At 49.4% G+C, this 19173-nt stretch overlaps 1 protein-coding gene across 8 annotated transcripts in view; it reads right to left on the bottom strand.

Moving 5' to 3' along the window:
- KTN1 (kinectin 1) overlaps window positions 1-19173 on the bottom strand; it is a 126405-nt gene that overhangs the window by 34975 nt on the left and 72257 nt on the right. For 5 of the 8 annotated variants that reach the window (XM_077323984.1, XM_077323981.1, XM_077323979.1 and 2 more), the window contains exons 16-27: window positions 18681-18718; window positions 18057-18147; window positions 15263-15331; window positions 14087-14121; window positions 13251-13341; window positions 11715-11783; window positions 10033-10070; window positions 8373-8463; window positions 8169-8237; window positions 5482-5519; window positions 3080-3170; window positions 1394-1431 (exon numbers count right to left, since the gene is read on the bottom strand). In XM_077323984.1, the coding sequence (XP_077180099.1) occupies window positions 1394-1431; window positions 3080-3170; window positions 5482-5519; window positions 8169-8237; window positions 8373-8463; window positions 10033-10070; window positions 11715-11783; window positions 13251-13341; window positions 14087-14121; window positions 15263-15331; window positions 18057-18147; window positions 18681-18718 (758 nt within the window). The remainder of the gene's footprint in view (window positions 1-1393; window positions 1432-3079; window positions 3171-5481; window positions 5520-8168; window positions 8238-8372; window positions 8464-10032; window positions 10071-11714; window positions 11784-13250; window positions 13342-14086; window positions 14122-15262; window positions 15332-18056; window positions 18148-18680; window positions 18719-19173) is intronic. The other 3 variants (XM_077323987.1, XM_077323982.1, XM_077323986.1) reach the window with 1 other exon arrangement.

Here is a 19173-nt window from a genome sequence, read left to right as displayed (position 1 = left end):
ATGTGCACACACATTAAAAAATGTGTACCATTTCAGATTCAGCCAGAACCGATTCAGGCCGAATCCAAAGTGTACGAATGCTCCTTCGCTTCTTTTTGGATTCAGAAGGGGCACACCAAGCAGCTGATCATGGCACATCAGCTATTTGGTGAGCTCTTCCCCCCCCCCTCGCTTTCTCTAGAAGCAGGATAGGGGAGACGTTTAAACAGGCCGAATCCCGATTCAGCCCACTTAAATTGCAGGGATGGGCAGTTCAGTTCGGTTAGGTCTGAAAAGTACCGAATCAGTATTGATTCGGGTATTTTTTGTCCTATCCAAACCAAATTGCCCATCGCTGCTAGTTTGTCAGGTTTCTGGTGGTCTGCCATGCCTTAAGGTTATCTGCAGCCAGTTCTCATTAATTATTTTGTTTTGTTTATTTATTTGTTGGATTTATTCCTCATCGCTATCAGCAAACCACCTCGCGGCAGGTTACGTGAATAAAAGATAAAAGTCCCACATAAATAGAGGACGGAGCAGAGTTGTTTTCTCTGGAGAGCCATCTGATGGAGAGACTGATTCTGTGAAGGTTCAAGGGGGTGGCAGGTGACAGTGGATGAGTGAGAGGGTTGTGAGTGTCCTGCATAGTGCAGGGGGTTGGACTAGATGACCCAGGAGGTCCCTTCCAGCTCTATGATTCTAAATTCCATCTAAATATTCAGAAGAAGTTCCTGATAGTTAGAGCAGTTTCTCAGTTGGAACAGGCTTCCTCGTGAGGTGGTGGGAGATTTTTAAACAGAGGCTGGAGAGCCATCTGATGGAGAGGCTGATTCTGTGAAGATTCAAGGGGGTGGCAGGTGACAGTGGATGAGCGAGAGGGTTGAGAGTGTCCTGCACAGTGCAGGGAGTTGGACTAGATGACCCAGGAGGTCCTTTCCAACTCTTATGATTCTAAAGAGTTAAAATATTCCACCACCACCCCATTACTGAACCAGAACACGCCAGCGAAAGAATCAAACCCCAACCTCCTCCTCTATATCCAACAGTCCCCTCCCCCAGTGCATCAAGGAAGGTCAAGGGGTGCCGTCCAAGATGTTTACAACAGAGGTTTAACTTCGGAGGGACCCCTCAGATCTTCCACCCCCTGGCCTCAACCGAAGACCTGGCGGAAGAGCTCCTTCTTACAGGCCCTGCGGAACGGCCACAGGGCCGAATTAAATAGTGTTTTTTGAATGACGCCTCAACTGAGCCAGTGGGGGTCAAGGCTTTTCCAGGCTCTGTTTCTAATGGGACGGGAAGCTGTTCTCGCCAACAAGCGCCTCTCGCACCGTCCCACTCCGCACGCGCACACACACAGCCCATGGGTACCAAACGCAGGGAAAATGACGGGAGGCACGTCACTTGGCTTACTCACCGAGCTTCCAAATCTTTACTGGCTGATGCTACAGAAACCTAAGAGAGAAGAGAGAAAACGCTTGTTTTCATGACGGCAACTCAGTTAAAACAGTCCAACAGCGAACAAGGTTAAAGGAAAGTCATGGAGGTTACGCCAGGGGCACTGCAGGATCTCACATGCAATGAAAGATCCATCCCGGTTTCTTAATTGAGAGGCCGTTGAGACATCTCTGCCCACTGCCTCGACCAGCCCTTCCTTGCAAGACTGATGTAAGACAGACGCATGGGATGACTGTTTATCGCCCTGGACTCCTTGGAGTAGCGATCCCCAACCTGTGGGCCTCGGACCACATGTGGTCCTTCGACTAATTGGAGGAGGGCCCCGAAGGACGCCTTCTCCCCCCCCCCCGGCCCTTTACTTCATCCCCCCCAGCCCTTTACAACACACTTCATTGTTGTGGCGTGTCTGTTTCTTATTTTGAAGGGATGTTTAAACATTACCAGAGCGATCAGAGAGCGTTAGGGCAGTGGTTGAGAGTAGAGGAGTAAACTACCCCCCCCCACACCGGGCCTCAGTAAAAGGCGTTGAGTGGTCCCCGGCATTGAGTGATCCCCGGTGATAAAAAGGTTGGGGACCACTGCCTTGGAGCATGGGTCCCCTATGTGGTGCCTGTGGTACCCCTGGTACCTTTCCTGGTGCCTACCGAGTGTTTTTAGAAAGTGAACTGGGCCAGGTGGCTCTTTTGCCTGGCAAGCGTTCTAAAAGGCCTCTGGAGGTTTCATTTGCTGTGCAAACTGGTTTTAGATCCAAGCCCTATGAGGAACGGCTGAGGGTCTGGAGAAGAGGAGGTTGAAAGGGGACACTCCCCCCACCCCGAACAGCCCTGTTGTGGCCTGACCAGGCCTCGGTGGGCCTACCCGAGTGGGGGGGGGGAAGAGGAAGGGAAGGAGCCCCCACCAGTGCTCCCCCTGCCTTGAGCAGCCCCGCCACGCCCTGGTCAGGCTTTGATGGGCCTGTCCGGGTGGGAGGGAATAAGCAACCACCAGCTCTCCCCCAGCTCTGGTTCAGCCCTTGGAGAGGGTAAAGAGGGGATTAGACAAATATATGGAGCTGAACTCCACAAGTGACTATTAGCCACAAGGTATAAATGGAACACTCTGTCTAGAACAGTGATAATCCGTCCTCTTGGTGTTTGAGGGGACACCGTGGGAAGGCTTCTGGAGTTCTGGCCCCACTGGTACATCCCCTGATGGTTTTGCCCACTGTGTGACACAGATTGTTGGGTTGGACAGCCCATTGGCCTGATCCAACATGGCTTCTATTAGGTTCTCATGTCTGGGGTGGTGATGCTCTATCTTCTTGGTGCTTGGGGGAGCAACAGTGGGAAGACTTCTGGAATTTTGGCCTTGATGGTGGACTTCCTGATGGCCCCTGGATTTTGGCCACAGCGTGGCACAGAATGTTGGACTGGATGGGCCAACATGGCTTCCCTCATGTTCTCGTGTTCAGCTTTTTCCTCACAGGGCTCTGAAAAAATTCCTGAAAATCACAGTAGGGTCGGTTGGTCGGTCGGTCAGTCACACCTTCCTCCACCTACTGACTCATGACAAAGTAGAACCCCAAACAAACAATGCCAAACGTGCTTTCTGAAGTTCTGCCCTCCCCTCTCACCCCAAAGGCCCCTCTGCAGGTCAGGTGACTTACCTGAAGCTGCTCTGCCATCTTGGCGATCTCGCCCTCCTTCTCCCTCAGTAGCAGCTCCAAACTTCCCACCTGTTCTTCTTTCCCTTTCAACCTGCAAGAGGTGTCGGGAATGAGGCAGAGAAGGTTTATTGATCTGGAACAGCCTTGGTCAACTTTTTTACCCTTGAGAAACCCCTGAAACATCCTTCAGGCTTCGAGAAAGCTCAGAAGTGAAGAAGAAGAAGAAGAAGAAGAAGAAGAAGAAGAAGAAGAAGAAGAAGAGTTGGTTCTTATATGCTGCTTTTCTCTACCTGAAGAAGTCTCAAAGTGGCTTCCAGTCGCCTTCCCTTTCCTGTCCCCACAACTGACACCCTGTGAGGGAGGTGGGGCTGAGAGAGCCCTGATATTAAGAAGAAGAAGAAGAAGAAGAAGAAGAAGAAGAAGAAGAAGAAGAAGAAGAAGAAGAAGAAGAAGAAGAAGAAGAAGAAGAGTTGGTTCTTATATGCCGCTTTTCTCTACCCAAAGGAGTCTCAAAGTGGCTTCCAGTCGCCTTCCCTTTCCTGTCCCCACAACTGACACCCTGTGAGGGAGGAGAGGCTGAGAGAGCCCTGAGATTACTGAAGAAGAAGAGTTGGTTCTTATATGCCCCTTTTCTCTACCCAACGGAGTCTCAAAGCGGCTTACAGTCGCCTTCCCTTTCCTCTCCCCACAACAGACACCCTGTGAGGGAGGTGGGGCTGAGAGAGCCCTGATATTAAGAAGAAGAAGAAGAAGAAGAAGAAGAAGAAGAAGAAGAAGAAGAAGAAGAAGAGTTGGTTCTTATATGCTGCTTTTCCCTACCCAAAGGAGGCTCAAAGCGGCTTACATTCTCCTTCCCTTTCCTCTCCCCACAACAGACCCCCTGTGGGGTGAGTGAGGCTGAGAGAGCCCTGATATCACTGCTCGATCAGAACAGCTTTATCAGTGCCGTGGTGAGCCCAAGGTCACCCATCTGGCTGCATGTGGGGGAGGGCAAAATCAAACCTGGCATGCCAGATTAGAGGTCTGCACTCCTAACCAGTACACCAAACTGGCCCAATTGTGCAGACTATGGCAGGCCTTTTCAAAACCTGCCAATGGTTGCATTGTTGTTGTTTTTTCTCATTTTTAGCGTAAACAAAAAGCAACAAATACTTACGCTAATAAAAAAAAAAATTATGCATAGCCTGCCCTTCCCCAGGGCCTCAGGGCAGGTAACAACACTTTTAAACAATAAAATGATTCAATAAAGCATTATAATGTTAAAAATCCATAAGAGAACCCTTAACCGCCTCCTTCTTAGGGTGGGAAGCTTAATGCAGGTCTAGATTTCATATTCTGATGCAAATTTGACTGGTGCTTTGAACAGGGAGGCCAGGATTTTGACACAACCTGAACTTATAAATGTCCAGTATCCACACAGTACAAGCCACGCAGATAAGAAAGGGCGTCCTAGCTGAGGTGGGTAGCCATGTTGGTCTGAAGCAGCAGAACATAGTATGTGTCCAGTGGCACCTTTAAAAGCGAAAAATGCTTGATGCAAGCTATAACCTTCGTGTGCATGCGCACAAAAGATTATGCCTTGAATCAAACTTTCTAGCTGAGGATAAACATCATCTGCCAAAACAGGTGACCCAAGATCCAGATTCAGAATCTGAATCTGGGTCTTGGGTCCACAGTGTTTTTTACTTCCCGAAGAAGTAACGGCTTACGATCTCGGGTCAACAGTCAGATGGAAAATTTGAATCAAGGTATCTTCTTTTGCATGCATGCACAAGAACCTAATCCAGCCTTTTCCAACCTTTTGACCAGGGAGGAGCCCCTGAAATAATTTTTCAGATTTCAAGGAGTCCCGGAAGTGATGTCAGTTGACCACACACACCCCTATCTCCCCCCCCCCCCCCGGAAGTGATGTCACTCCCCACACCCTTATCCCTCCTTTTGTTCTGCCTTTACTGCTTCTATGGCTGGAAAGAAGAGTAGGAGCTGAGAACACAGCTAACACCCCCCCACACACACACACACACACCATGTCATTTCAGAGCGCCTGCACTACTCCCTTCAGAATTCCCATGGACCTCCAGGGGGCTGCAGACCCCTGGTTGGGAATCCCTGCCCTAATCACTAGATTCTAATAAATCTTCCAGAAACTCTCCTGAAGCACCAGCTTGCCCCACAAGGGGGGATGGAAAACTTGCTAGGTAAGGGAAAGGAAGCAGTGGAGTTAGAAACCAGGGCTGCTTTGAAGGGGTTTTTTGTTTGTTTGTTTGTTTTATTAAAGGAGACCCGAAACCTGACTACCCCACATCAAGTCTCCTTGGAGCTTCAGTGTAAGGCACAAACTTTTCTTTATTAACCACAACAGCTTTGAAACAAGTGTAATTTCAATCGGCTGCGATACTTACTGACTCTGAAGATCTTTGACCTCTTGGGCAATTGTTGTCTGGGGGAGGAAAAAAGCATACAATAAGTGGTGAAGTAAAAACACCGACAGTGAAGTCCAAAGGCCGCAAGCCAGCGGAGCATTTACTGAGAGATCCGGCTGGGCTACCTTGAAGATTGGCTCAGAGCAGAACAAAAAGTAGACTTGGGTTTTATGCCCTGCCTTTCACTACCCAAAGGAGTGTCAAAGCGGCTTACAAGCATCTTTCCCTTCCCGGCCCTGGAACAGACACCATGTAGGGCAGAGAGAGCTCTGAGAGAACTGGGACCAGCCCAAGTTTGCTAGCTTTATGTGGAGGAGGAGTGGGGAATCCAGAGGAGAGGCTGCTGCTCTTTAACCAGGACACCAAGCTGGTTAGAGTTAGAAGAAGGGAAGAGAATCAATCAATCTTAATTTTTACTGGATGGTACTACGAGTCGATGGTTGGTGCAATCAGAAGGCGCAGCGTTCCAAGATCCAGGTGTTTGGTTGGGGCTGATGAACTACAGCAGTGGTTCACAACCTTTTTTAGGCTGCGGACTGGTGTGGGAGGAGGGTGATCCGGCCGCCGCGCATGCGCAGCAGCCCATGCATAAACGTGCATGTGCAGCAGGTCCACGCATGTGCGTTTGCGCCATGCGCGGCTGTAAACACGCATGCACAGCACATTTGTGGTTGCGCATAGCGCAAACGCGCATGCGTGGACGTGCCGTGCATGTGCATTTGCGGCAGCGGCCACACTTCCCTCCCCCCCCCGCAAAAAGAAGCTTGCTGGGCTGCAAGCTAATCGGCCAGAATCACAAGTAAGCCAAGGTTATGAATTCCTAAGCCCTTTATAAGAACTTTATATTTTTAACTGACTTGTTTTAATTGATAATGTTTTATTTGTAAACACTGCATGCGGTAGGGTGGGGATAAAAACACACAAATAAATAAATAAATAAATAAATAAATGGATGGATGGATGGATGGATGGATGGATGGATGGATGGATGGATGGATGGATAGGAAGGAAGGAAGGAAGGAAGGAAGGAAGGAAGGAAGGAAGGAAGGAAGGAAGGAAGGATGGATGGATGGATGGATGGATGGATGTCTTATTTCCCTGGCAGTCTTCAAGCACTAGCTGGACAAACACTCGTCAGGGACGCTTTAGGCTGATCCTGCACGGAGCAGAGGGTTGGACTAGATGGCATCTCTGGCCACTTCCAACTCTATGGTACTAGGCCACTCTATGGTTCTAGGCCTCTTGACTGCTCATCCTTTGGAGTTCTTACTGGTCTCTGTGGCGCTACCGGATTAGAAGCCCCGACTCTGACAGACCAACGCGGCGATCCACCTGAAACGACCTTGAGCGTGTTGACCAGGAAAGAACTTTATTAGATGACCACCCCCTTCCTATGCCTTCTTGACAGCCCTGGAAGGGTTTCTCAAACAGGTAGGGCTTAATATTTTATATATTTTTAGAATCTGTTAAACATTTAGCGGGTGATATGATCCTACATGGTCGTGTTGACCTGCCTCCCTCCCAAAATGGCCAATGAAGGGCCTGGAGGGGATGGGAAGGGGAGGGGCCACAGGTGGGCGTGTCCACAACTCTGCTTCCCAACCCCATTCTGCACAATTGTGCCACTTCTGGGTTTTATCAAAGCCTGAAAAATGTTTCAAGGGTTTCTCAGTGGTAAAAGAACTGAGAAAGGTTGCCTTACACCCTCCATCTGAGCCTGGATAGGAAATCTGAATAACATGCGATTCCAGGGATAATGACAGAGTAAGTTTTTAAACTGATTAATTTTCATACTTAATGTTTTTTAATTGAATTGTATGTATGTGGTTTTTTTTTTAATGTTGTGAGCTGCCCTGCGACTGTTATGGAGTGGGGTGGCCTAAAAGTCGAACAAATAAATAAATAAAAGTCCAAGCTTTGCCATCCTCACGTCCACGAGCTGCTGACAGGCCACGTCAGGCCGCCCCCCCCCCCTCCCAAATATTCATTCTGCATCTCGGAAAGATCAAATCTTGATGGATTTTTACGTTCAGCATTTATCGTCATCATCATCATCATCATCATTATTATTCGATTTATTTCCTGCCACTCCCTACAGGCTCGTGGCAGGTAACAATAGTCTTAAAATCCCCCATTAAAACCCCCGTTAAAGGACTATAAAAATACCCAACACAGCAGAAAATACCACTCTCCCCTACCCGAACAAGAGCATTGGGGGATGGAGGGTGATGATGACTCCTTCAAACCCCCCAGGGGGGCAATGTTCTTCCTCGCCAATCCCAGCCTCAACCATAGGCCTGACGGAAGAGCTCCGTTGTACAGGCCCTGCGGAACACTGACAGCTCCCGCAGGGCCCGCAGCTCACCCAAGAGCTCATTCTACCAGGTTGGGGCCAGGACCAAAAAAGCCCTGGCCATGGTTGAAGCTAGAAACAGCGATTTGTGTCGCTGATGCCTGTCATCCAAAACCAGCTCTGCTCGCTGGCAGGGGAAGAATTGGGCCGCAGCCTTTATGACCTCCTGCTCAATGGCAGTGCACGGGAAAATGGTCCAGTTTGACCTGCAAAGAGCCCTCCCGACAGAAAAGCAGCCCGCCGCAGCCAAGCAAAGCGATGCCGCGCCCAGTGGCCCCCTGAAAGCGTCCCGCCAGCAGCTGGCCTGCTTTACCTGGGCGTCCTCCTCAAGCTGGGCCTTTCCTACATCTTCTTTCAGGGCCTCGACTTCCCGGGCCAAGGCCTTTTCAATGACAAAACAGACAAGGTCGGACAATGGAGATGACAACAGTCCCGCGCAGAATGAGAAAAAACAAAATGGAGGCAAGCACGCACAGGACGCCCCAAGTAACGTCACGTGAGGAAGCCGGAGGCCTACCTGGACGGTCTTCTCCTTGGCTGTTACCTTCAGGACTTCGGCCTGCAGGAGCTCCTCCACAGATTTGATTTTCCCATCCTTTTCGCTGATTCTGAGGATGGAAAGATTAAGAAGCACAAGGGGGTAAGAGCCTGTTTGGGGACAGACACGCCCCCTAGTCCAGGGGTCCCCAACATGGTGCCCGTGAGCACTGTGGTCACCATATCCATCCTTTTCTGGTGCGCGTGGGGCTGGGTGTTGTTGGTTGCCCAACTGAAGAACGTTTCAGGAGTTTCTCAAGACAGGGGGGAAATGGTTGAGGGGTTTTATGGGTACTGCTGAGGTTTATTGTATTTTTTTAACCCATTGTAAACCGCTGTGAGTGGGCTGGTGGTTACAAGCATAGATGGCTTCAAGGATAAACTTATGGAGCAGAGGTCCCTGAGAGGTTATTAGGGGCAAGCTAGAGGGGGAACACTCTGCTTGGGGCAGTGATACTCTGTATTCTTGGTGCTTGGGGGGCAACAGTGGCAGAGATTTTGGAGTTCTGTTGGACCTCCTAGCTGTCCCTGTGTGACTCAGAGTGATGGACTAGACCGGCCACTGGCTTGGACTAGATGGCCCACTGGCCTGATCCAACATGGCTTCTCTTACGTTCTCAAGTCACCAGCGATCTTAAATTGTGATCTTAAATTTTGGATCTTATGTATCCAATATTATATATTTTATTTTAACTAAATCAGGCTTTCTCAACTAGGGTTTTGTGAAACCCTGGGGTTTCTTGACGGCCCTGGAAGGATTTCCCGAATGGGTGAGAGTTAATTAATTTTTATAACTATATTTTAAAAATTTGTTCAGCATTTATCAGCTGATGTGACCCTATAGAAGAAGAAGAAGAAGAAGAAGAAGAAGAAGAAGAAGAAGAAGAAGAAGAAGAGTTGGTTCTTATATGCCGTTTTTCCCTACCCGAAGGAGGCTCAAAGCGGCTTACAGTCGCCTTCCCATTCCTCTCCCCACAACAGACACCCTGTGAGGGAGGGGAGGCTGAGAGAGCCCTGATATTCCTGCTCGGTCAGAACAGCTTTATCAGTGCTGTGACTAGCCCAAGGTCACCCAGCTGGTTGCATGTGTAGGAGTGCAGAATCGAACCTGGCATGCCAGATTAGAAATCCACACTCCTAACCACTACACCAAACTGGCTCTCACATAGGATCATGTTGACCTACCACGCCTCTTCCAAAATGACCAATGATAAGCCTGGACAGGAAAGGGGAGGAGCCTCAGGTGGGCGTGTCCACAGCTCTGCTTCCCAACCATATTCTGCACAATGGTGCCACTTCTGGGGTTTCTCGAAGCCTGAAGAATATTTGGGGGCTTCTCAATGGTAAAGAAGCTGAGAAAGGCTGATCTACATTGCATTCTGCCTTGAACTCTGTCAGGACAGAAGGTGGCGGAAAATGGTTTAAATAAAGAATGAAATAGCTTTAATCGGCCGCATTTTAAACAGTACGTCAGAGGCAGAGGCCGCTGTTTAGGTGAGAACGGGAGGCCGCCTTTCAGTTCTTTGACTACGGGCTGCACAGGAGGACTTTAACGAGGGTCTGGATTTCTGCCCTAACTAATTTGCAGAGGAGTAGAAAGCAGGCTAAAGCAGAAAAAGAAAAACCAGGTTGGTACTTACACTTTTTGCAGTTCTTCCACTAACGTCGCAAAGGAACCCTTGGGGGGGGGGAAAGAAAATGGATTCATTTATTCAGTTTGTACTGTCTGCAAACAGACCAAGCCTGTCCGCAAACAGGCTAGGGGTAGTTCACAACAATAGGATAAAACAATCAATTAAAGCAATGAAAACAGCATGCAATTACTAATAGAGATGATGCAAGAGAGATTGGCAGGAGAAGGCCACAAAACAGAATCATTTCATTTGGACAGTTCTTAGCCCTCCTTCTCACCTGCCCCCCCCTCCCCCAATTCAGCCTCCGTGGCAGAATGAAAGACCCAGGAAACCAGCCCACAGTAGCTGTGGCTCAGTGGTAAAGCACCTGCTTGGCATGCAGAAGATCCTCAGGTTCAATCCCCGGCATCTCCTGGTAAAATTATTATGGAGGGGGTGATGGTTAAAACCTATGCCTCAGCCCCTGGAGAGCAGCTGCCATTCTGGGTAGACAAAATTGTCCCGTCCGCCTGAAAATCCATCCACCCAAGGCAAAAACAGAAAACAAAACATTCCCGCACTATCTAACCCCGCGTCTTGCCGCTGCCAAAGATTTGAAATTACGAGGAAGCGGCTTTTAAAACATTTTTAAGGCTTCAAATTATATCATATGACAGTTTTAATGTAAATCAGAATTGGCTGTTTTGGAAACCTCTTGTTACCCATCCTCAGCTGTCTAAGAAAAGGTGGGTTATAAAAATAAAATTGGTTGATGGATCGAAAGTGGGTTGGAAGCGCACTGTTCGGTGCGTGCAAAAGTGCCCCCGGGTGTTCACGGATTTCTGCAGCAGTTTACCACTGGCAGAGACCAATCCATAGAATCACAGAATAGAACCATAGAGTTGGAAGGGGCCACAGAGGCCATCTAGTCCAACTCCCTGTTCAAGGCGGGATCAGCCTAAAACATCTGTGATAAAGACCTGTCCAGCCGGCAGCTGATTCTGCAGCTGAACTACTCTGACTGTGAAAAAAATTTTCTTGATATCTAGCCTGTATCGTTGTACTTGTAGTTTAAACCCATTACTGCGTGTCCTTTCCTCTGCAGCCAGCAGAAACAGCATCCTGCCCTCCTCCAAGTGACAACCTTTCAAATACTTAAAGAGGGCTATCATGTCCCCTCTCCACCTCCTTTTCTCCAGGCTGAACATTCCCAAGTCCCTCAACCAATCTTCATAGGGCTTGGTCCCTTGGCCCCAGATCATCCTCGTCGCTCTCCTCTGTACCCTTTCAATTTTATCTACGTCCTTCTTGAAGTGAGGCCTCCAGAACTGCACACAGGACTCCAGGTGTGGTCTGACCAGTGCCGTATGCAATGGGACTATGACATCTTGTGATTTGGATGTGATGCTTCTGTTGGACCGTTTATGCACTGGGAACTTCACTGCGCCAGCTCCTGTGCAGGAGCACAAATCAGGGGTGGACGAGGTGCACCAGGCCAAGTGCTCCCCCATGTGGGTGCAGGAAGAGGTGGGACAACCTGCCACGACTAAAACTCCAGCCTGCAACCTGGCATAAAACCTCCAGTGCATAAACAGTCTTGCTGCAGCCCAAGTCTGCATTCGCCTTCTTTACCGCTGCATCCCACCGTCTGCTCCTATTTAGCTTACGGGTCCCAAGTCCCCCCAGATTTCATTCTGAGATACACTTACCTGTTCTGTTTGCGTCCTCTGCAGGCTTGTCACTTCGTTTTTCAAGGATGAGTTTTCTGCCCTCAATGCCTTTCAAGAAGAAAAGATTTTCGCTCTTTCACTAGAATACACGCATTGTCCAAACCACACAGGAACAGTGACAAAAGTTTCTACATTGCTGCATTCCCGGAGAAAAAACATTCACTACCACCGGAAACCCCACGCCCGGCACCCTCGCTTTCTGAACTTTCTGAAGGTGGACAGAAGGGTCAAGACAAAATTCTCAGCTGATCTGAGACTCACCAGCCTGTCCCCAAGTTAAACTGGGAAAGAGACATTCAGCACTAATACTGAGCTACAAGAACCAAGCATGACCACAAGAGAGCCAGCTTGGTGTAGTGGTTAGGGGTGTGGACTTCTAATCTGGCGAGCCGGGTGTGATTCTGACAGTTAGAGCGGTTTCTCGGTGGAACAGGCTTCCTCGGGAGGTGGTGGGTTCTCCATCTTTGGAGGTTTTTATGCAGAGGCTGGAGAGCCGTCTGACGGAGAGGCTGATTCTGTGAAGGCTCAAGGGGGTGGCAGGTGACAGTGGAGGAGCGAGAGGGTTGGGAGTGTCCTGCATAGTGCAGGGGGATGGACTAGATGACCCAGGAGGTCCCTTCCAACTCTAGGATTCTATGATTCTAAATTCCATCTAAACCTCAACAAGAAGTTCCTGACAGTTAGAGCGGTTTCTCAGTGGAACAGGCTTCCTCGGGAGGTGGTGGGTTCTCCATCTTTGGAAATGTTTAAACAGAAGCTGGATAACCATCTGATGGAGAGGCTGATTCTGTGAAGGTTCAAGGGGGTGGCAGGTGACAGTGGAGGAGCAAGAGGGTGGTGAGTGTCCTGCATAGTGCAGGGGGTTGGACTAGATGACCCAGGAGGCCCCTTCCAACTCTAGGATTCTATTGTAAACCTGGGCCATCTTGCTCACGGCCACATCTACTTAAGCCCACCAGATATCAGGGCTCTAATTAGAGACATATTTTTGTGGAATGGCAGGGTATTAAGATCCTTGAATGAATAAAAGGTAAAGGTCAAGGTCTCCCCTGTGCAAGCACCGGGTCATGTCTGACCCTTGGGGTGACGCTCTCTAGCGTTTTCATGGCAGACTCAATACGGGGTGGTTTGCCAGTGCCTTCCCCAGTCATTACTGTTTACCCCCCAGCAAGCTGGGTACTCATTTTACCGACCTCGGAAGGATGGGAGGCTGAGTCAACCTTGAGCCGGCTGCTGGGATCGAACTCCCAGCCTCAGACAGCTGCCTTACCACTCTGCACCACAAGAAGCTCTTGAGTGAATAAACCGGGGCTCCAAGCATTTGCAACACATTTGGAGCTCCCGATTTAATGGCTGTAGCATAACAGCGAGCCAGATGCTGGGGAAGGAAACTGCCCCATCCGCACATCAGCTGCTGCGACTCCTGCGGAGAATGTCGGTGCATGAGGGAGGCCCATGCTGCGATCCAGGGCAGCGTCATTGGAAAGCTGGTTGCAAGTCACTCGGAGAGGTTACCTTCAGCTCTTCCTCCTTATTTGCCATCTCTATGAGTCCCGTTTCAAGGAGTTCTTCGACGGTCTTGATTTTCTCATCCTTGTCTGTGATGCTGTGGGGAGGAGAAACAAGCTCAATCGACAGCAAGGTTAGCTTGGAGTACAGGATTGGTACTCTTGTTCGGAAGCTAATTTCAGGTGGGTCTAGGGCAGAAGAATAAGATCTGCATTTGGTAGCAACCCTACTGACCGAGATTTCCCAGAGTAGAAACCTTTGAGCGTCAAAAGTCTAATCCAGTCTTTCTCAACCTTTTTACCGTTGAGAGACCCCTGAAACATTCTTTAGGCTTCGAGAAGCCCCAGAAGAGGCGAGATCGGGCAGAATATGGTGGGGAACCATCGCTGAGGACACGCCCACCCGGGGCCCCTCCCCTTCCTGCCCCATCATTGGCCATTTGGGGAGGGAAGGCCGGTCAGCATGATCATAGATGGTCGTATCACTCGATAAATGTTTAACCAATTTAAGCAATATGTAAAAAGTCTAATTAATTCCCACCCATTCGGGAAACCCTCCCAGGACCATCGAGAAACCCCAGGGTTACCACAAAACCCTGGTTGAGGAAACCTGGTCTTATTTGATCCAACGAAGGGAACGTTCACTCTCCAAAGCTTATACTCTGAGAAATCTTTGTTGGCCTCTATTCGGATTAAATACTACTGTACTCAGTGCTGCTTACTACTGGAGTAGACAGTACAGGTTCAGGCTTTGAAAGGCGCCGACAAAAAGCTCGTGTCGTTTCTATTTTAAACGCTGCCTTCCGTTTTGCTCAAACCGCCCCTCTCTCCGGCCGCTCTTACCTCCTTTCCATTTGCTCCAGCAGTTCTGTGTTAGCCTGAAAAGAGGGAGAAAAGGATGAGTCCTCTGCAGCTTTAGCGGAACGCCTGCCAGCTTAGAATCCTGGTTCTTGCCTGCATGCGCCTCATCTAGACCCTGGAGTCACTGCTCTGGTGTGCTGACAGATGCAGAGATATTTCACCACTTTGGCTTATCCTATGTGGGTGGTGACGCCAGGAGATCTGAGGACTGTCTGGCAGCCAGGCAGGGACCTTCGGAGGTGGTCTGCCGTTGCCTGACCTCTAGTGTTCCTTGGAGGAACTACCACCTTGGAGGTCTCCCATCCAAATGCTGGCCAGGGTTGGCCCGACTTGGCTTCCGAGATTGGGCTATCCAGAACACACGAAGCTGCCTTCTACTGAACCAAACCCTTGGTCTATCAAGGCCGTTATTGTGTACTCAAGCGGGGAGCAGGGCCCATTCTGCACACATAGGATAATGCACTTTCAATGTGCTTTGGCAGCTGGATTTTCCTGTGCAGAACAGGAAAATCTACTTCCAAACAGCATTGAAAGTGCATTATCTTTTGGGTGCAGAAAAGGCCCAGCTCTCTAGAGCAGGGGTAGTCAAACTGCGGCCCTCCAGATGTCCTTGGACTACAATTCCCAGGAGCCCCCTGCAAGCAAACGCTGGCAGGGGGCTCCTGGGAATTGTAGTCCATGGACATCTGGAGGGCCGCAGTTTGACTAGCCCTGCTCTAGAGCCTCAGGCAGGGGGGGACTTTCCTGTTACTTACTGCCTGTTCCTTTTCACCACACATGCTGGGGATTGAACCAGGGACCTCCTGCGTGCACAAAATGCTCTGCTACTGACCCACAGCCTCTCCCTCCCTGGCTATCCATGGCACATCTTTCAGTATGACGGGATTCCCTCAGTTTCCGAGCACTAGGGAATTCCAGCAGTCTTGTTATAGCCGGTCGCTTCATGCCAATACAGGAAGGGCCAGAGTTAGTCTTGGCTGCATCTGGTTTAAGCGCCTCTGGTGCGGGGACTGGAAATTAGTTTTGACTTGACCTGGAGCATTCGTTTCCTCCATTTAAGGCAGGTCTTAGAGGCCAATAATACCTCGCGGGGGACGAGATCTCAAAAATGCACGCTTTGGGTTTTAGCGACTCCGGAGCCACAGAGCCACGCCCTACCTGCTCATTCAAGACGGCGTGCAGCTTCTGCATTTCCAACTGCAGGCTTGTCTTTTGGTCCGTGAGGTTCTGGAACAGAATGACAAGATCAGAGAATCAGGCCTTGGGGGTTTGTTGCCGTTGTGAGACAGCGTGGCCTAGTGGGTAGAGCAGGGGTTCTGAGGAATTCTGGGGTGCTGGGAGAGCTCCCCGGAGGTTCCACGGAGCCCAAATTCGAGGAGCCCTCCCACCCTTGCCCCAGCCCCCCCCCCAAGCATCACTACCTAAGACAGGGCCTTCCCCCTAAATCTTGTGGTTAATAAGGACCTCTGCTCCGTATGTTCATCCATCCCCCCTTGAAGCAATCTATCCCGTGGCAGGGAATTCCAGGACAGCTTTCGAGAGTCAGATAGTGTCTGAACTGGGATCCATTACTGTGATAAATTTCTTAGCAGTATTCATTTTAGTGGTATCAAGTTCACGGGTCTTTCCAGCCTAAGCAGAAAGCCAGGTCTCTGCTCTCCAGTGCAAGACTCCTGTGCATCTGTTCCGGGTTCCCCAAACCTCTGAGATGCTCTTCAGCCGGTGCCGTGTCCCCCCGTCACCCCAGCTGCTCATTCCTTCCCTTGCTCAATCCTTCCTCTGGTTGTTTTATTTGGCCTTGAAAGCAGACTCCGTTGCTCTGTGCTCTAAAAGGCCCTAGAGCGCTCAAAGTGCTTTCCCGTTTCCTTTGTAGCCGTTCCTTCTGCTTCAGGGATTCCAGACATTTTCCGCACGTTTTCCCCATTGCCTGTTCTTTTAGAGCTGTTCTTACAGAGCAGTTTCTCTCAGAGCTCTCTGAGCCCCACCTACCTTACAGGGTGCCTGTGGTGGGGGGAGGAAGGGAAAGGTGTTTGTAAGCCGCTTGGAGACTCCTTTGGACAGTGGAAAGCGGGATATAAAAATCAACTCATCTTTTTCTGTGGGATTTTTTTTTTACTGAGAATTAAATTTCTGGATCGTCTTCTGAATATGAAGCCTGCTTGCTCTTCCGGCGATTGTTGAATGACTCTGTTAGCAGACCTGGATTTTAATCGCATGTAAGATGTCTGCAAATTCAGAGCTGCAGCAATTAAAAACCACCTTGTTTCAAATGCGTATTGAACAGTAATAACCTTTTTTTTACTGCTGCCTTTTCCTGAAGGAGAAGGGCTGGGTTTCTTATAGCCTGCATTTCACTGCCTGAAGGAGTCTCAAAGGGGCTCACAAAAACCATTCCCTTCCTCTCCCCACAACAGCCACCCGGTGCGGTAGGTGAGGCTGAGAGAACTCTGAGAGAACTGCTCTGTGAGAACAACTCTAAGAGAACTGTGATTGGCCAAGGTGACCCAGTTGGAGGAGTGGGGAATCAAACAGCACACCCAATTAGAGGTCACCGCTCTTAACCGCTGCACCAAGAAGTCTGTCCCATCCTGAGGGGTTTCCATTCCCAGGGAACACACTACGTTGACCTTCCCGCTGAGGACAGTGGGGTCACTCTGAGGTCTGAGACCAACACAGCCTTGCTCAGAAGTAACCCAGAGTCAAGCTGTATGTGGCTACATATGGAGGAGGAGTGGGGAAACCAACCTGGTGTTCCAGATTTATTAATTTATTAATTTATTAATTTATTAATTTATTAATTTATTAATTTATTAATTTATTAATTTATTAATTTATTAATTTATTAATTTATTAATTTATTAATTTATTAATTTATTAATTTATTAATTTATTAATTTATTAATTTATTAATTTAGACTTGCTCTCCTCCCAACTGGCTCATGGCGGTTTATGACAAAATGAAAGCAGACAACGGTAAAATAACAGTCATGACAATCAATAATAAAACCAACCCCCCTAAAACCTACCCTATTCGATTGGCCCACCCCGACTCCATGCCTCAAGGAAATTACTTGGAGATGCTTGGAGGAGGGGCCACACTGGTCTTCCTTGCCCTGCCCTCAGCCAAACACTGGGTGGAAGATCTCTGTTTTGCAGACCCCTGAAGAACTGGCATAGCTCCAACAGGGCCCTCAGCTCATTCCACCAGGTTGGGGCCAGGACTGAGAAGGCCCCAGGCCGGCACCTTGCATGGGCCAGCTATCACCAACCTGTTAGAATTCACAGAGCTGAGAGATCTGCAAAGGGGCATAAGGAATTAGACAGTCTTTCAGATACATTCAGCGCAGACCACAAATGGCCTTGAAGGTTAAAACCAAGATTAACCATTCTTAACCACAACACCACGCTGGTAGTCAAACAGCCTATTGGCTTTAAGGGCTGGGTGGGAGAGGAAGGTCTAGCTGCTATTCTCCTGAACATTCACTCAGCCTGGGCTACCTCAGGGCCCGGCCTTTCTCTCCCAGCTACTTTCTAACCAGATCTGGGTTGGAAAATCACCATGTGCTCCAAAACTGCCCTGCCCCACTGCCATCTGATCATCCCGCTTTGGGAAAGCTCGTCCCGGTCAATTCATAGAATTACAGAATCATAGAGTTGGAAGGGGCCATATAAGCCATCTAGTCCAACCCCCTGCTCTACGCAGGATCAGCCCTAAGCATCTTAAAGCATCCAAGAAAAGTGTGTATCCAACCTTTGCTTGAAGACTGCCAGTGAGGGGGAGCTCACCACCTCCTTAGGCAGCCTATTCCACTGCTGAACTACTCTGACTGTGAACATTTTTTTACTGATCTCTAGCCTATATCGTTGTACTTGTAGTTTAAACCCATTACTGCGTGTCCTCTCCTCTGCAGACAACGGAAACAGCATCCTGCCCTCCTCCAGGATTGGGTACCTGAAGTTCCTCCTGGACACCTGCAGTCTTGGAGTGGTGTTCTTGCAGCTGATCCTCAAGCGTTCTGATTTTGTCGTCTTTGACCTGAGCGCTGAAGAACGGAGAGAGAACGGATTAAAGGGAGGACGACGTTTATTTTATTTACTTTAAATTAATTTTATTTATTAGGGTTGTAGACCGCCTGCTCTGGCGACACTCTTGGGTCGGCCTACAACATAAACTGCCTGTATGTGCATGGGTTTAGAATTCAGGAAACAATTCAAAACAGATTCAAATGAGTAACCGTGTTGGTCTGAAGTCGCACAATAAAATCAGAGTCCAGTGGCACCTTTAAGACCCACAAAGATTGATTCAAGGCGAGAGTCTGACAAAGAGTGCTTGCCCTCGAAAGCTCACGCCTTGAATAAATCCTGGTCAGTCTTAAAGGTGACGCTGGACTCTGATTTTATTGTGCCAATTCGAAACAGTGTGTTTTGGCTTTGAGTTCTGAATCCGGTCTCTGGTGGTGGGAAGGAGAGGAGACCGTTCCTTTCTACGGTGAGGACACCGTTCCTCTCTATGCCCCTGGAAGCTGAACCAGCCTGCCCTCCGCCCCCTGCTGGAAGGAGGTTTATCACACGATACCTTTTTTGCATCCTCTCCAGCTCCAACGCAGCCGCCGCCTAGGGTACAAAGAGCATTAGCATCACTCAGTGTGTCTGATCACAGCCTGAGACAGCAACACTGCCTGCCAGCTTCAGAAACCGAGCCTTTGGCCCTCTCTCTGCGCCCATCCCTCCCCTGCAAGCAGAAAGGAGTGGTGGAGTTCACTTTCTCCACCCCAGAATCCGTAATGGAACGAGCACATGCTCCGTATCCACTCGACAACGCCCCATCCTGGCTTTCATGCTTTCAGGGGGTCAGATCGAGGAAGGAAAGCACTTTATTTCAGACAGAGGGATGCTGGAGCTTGAGCCACTGCAGCTGTGGACAGCAAAATGCATGCCACTGTTAAAGGATCAGAGAGAACACACAGTGCCAGCTCAAGCTAACTGGCAACAGGATTTCTGGATGGGGGGGGGGGTCTCCAACGTGGCTCCTGCCAACTGTTTTTAAAAAGCGAGTGGGGTCAGCAAGG

Source organism: Paroedura picta, chromosome 2 (genome assembly GCF_049243985.1).
Source record: "Paroedura picta isolate Pp20150507F chromosome 2, Ppicta_v3.0, whole genome shotgun sequence".
NCBI classification, from domain to species: Eukaryota; Metazoa; Chordata; class Lepidosauria; order Squamata; family Gekkonidae; genus Paroedura; species Paroedura picta.
This window is presented reverse-complemented; position numbering and strand designations above follow the sequence as displayed.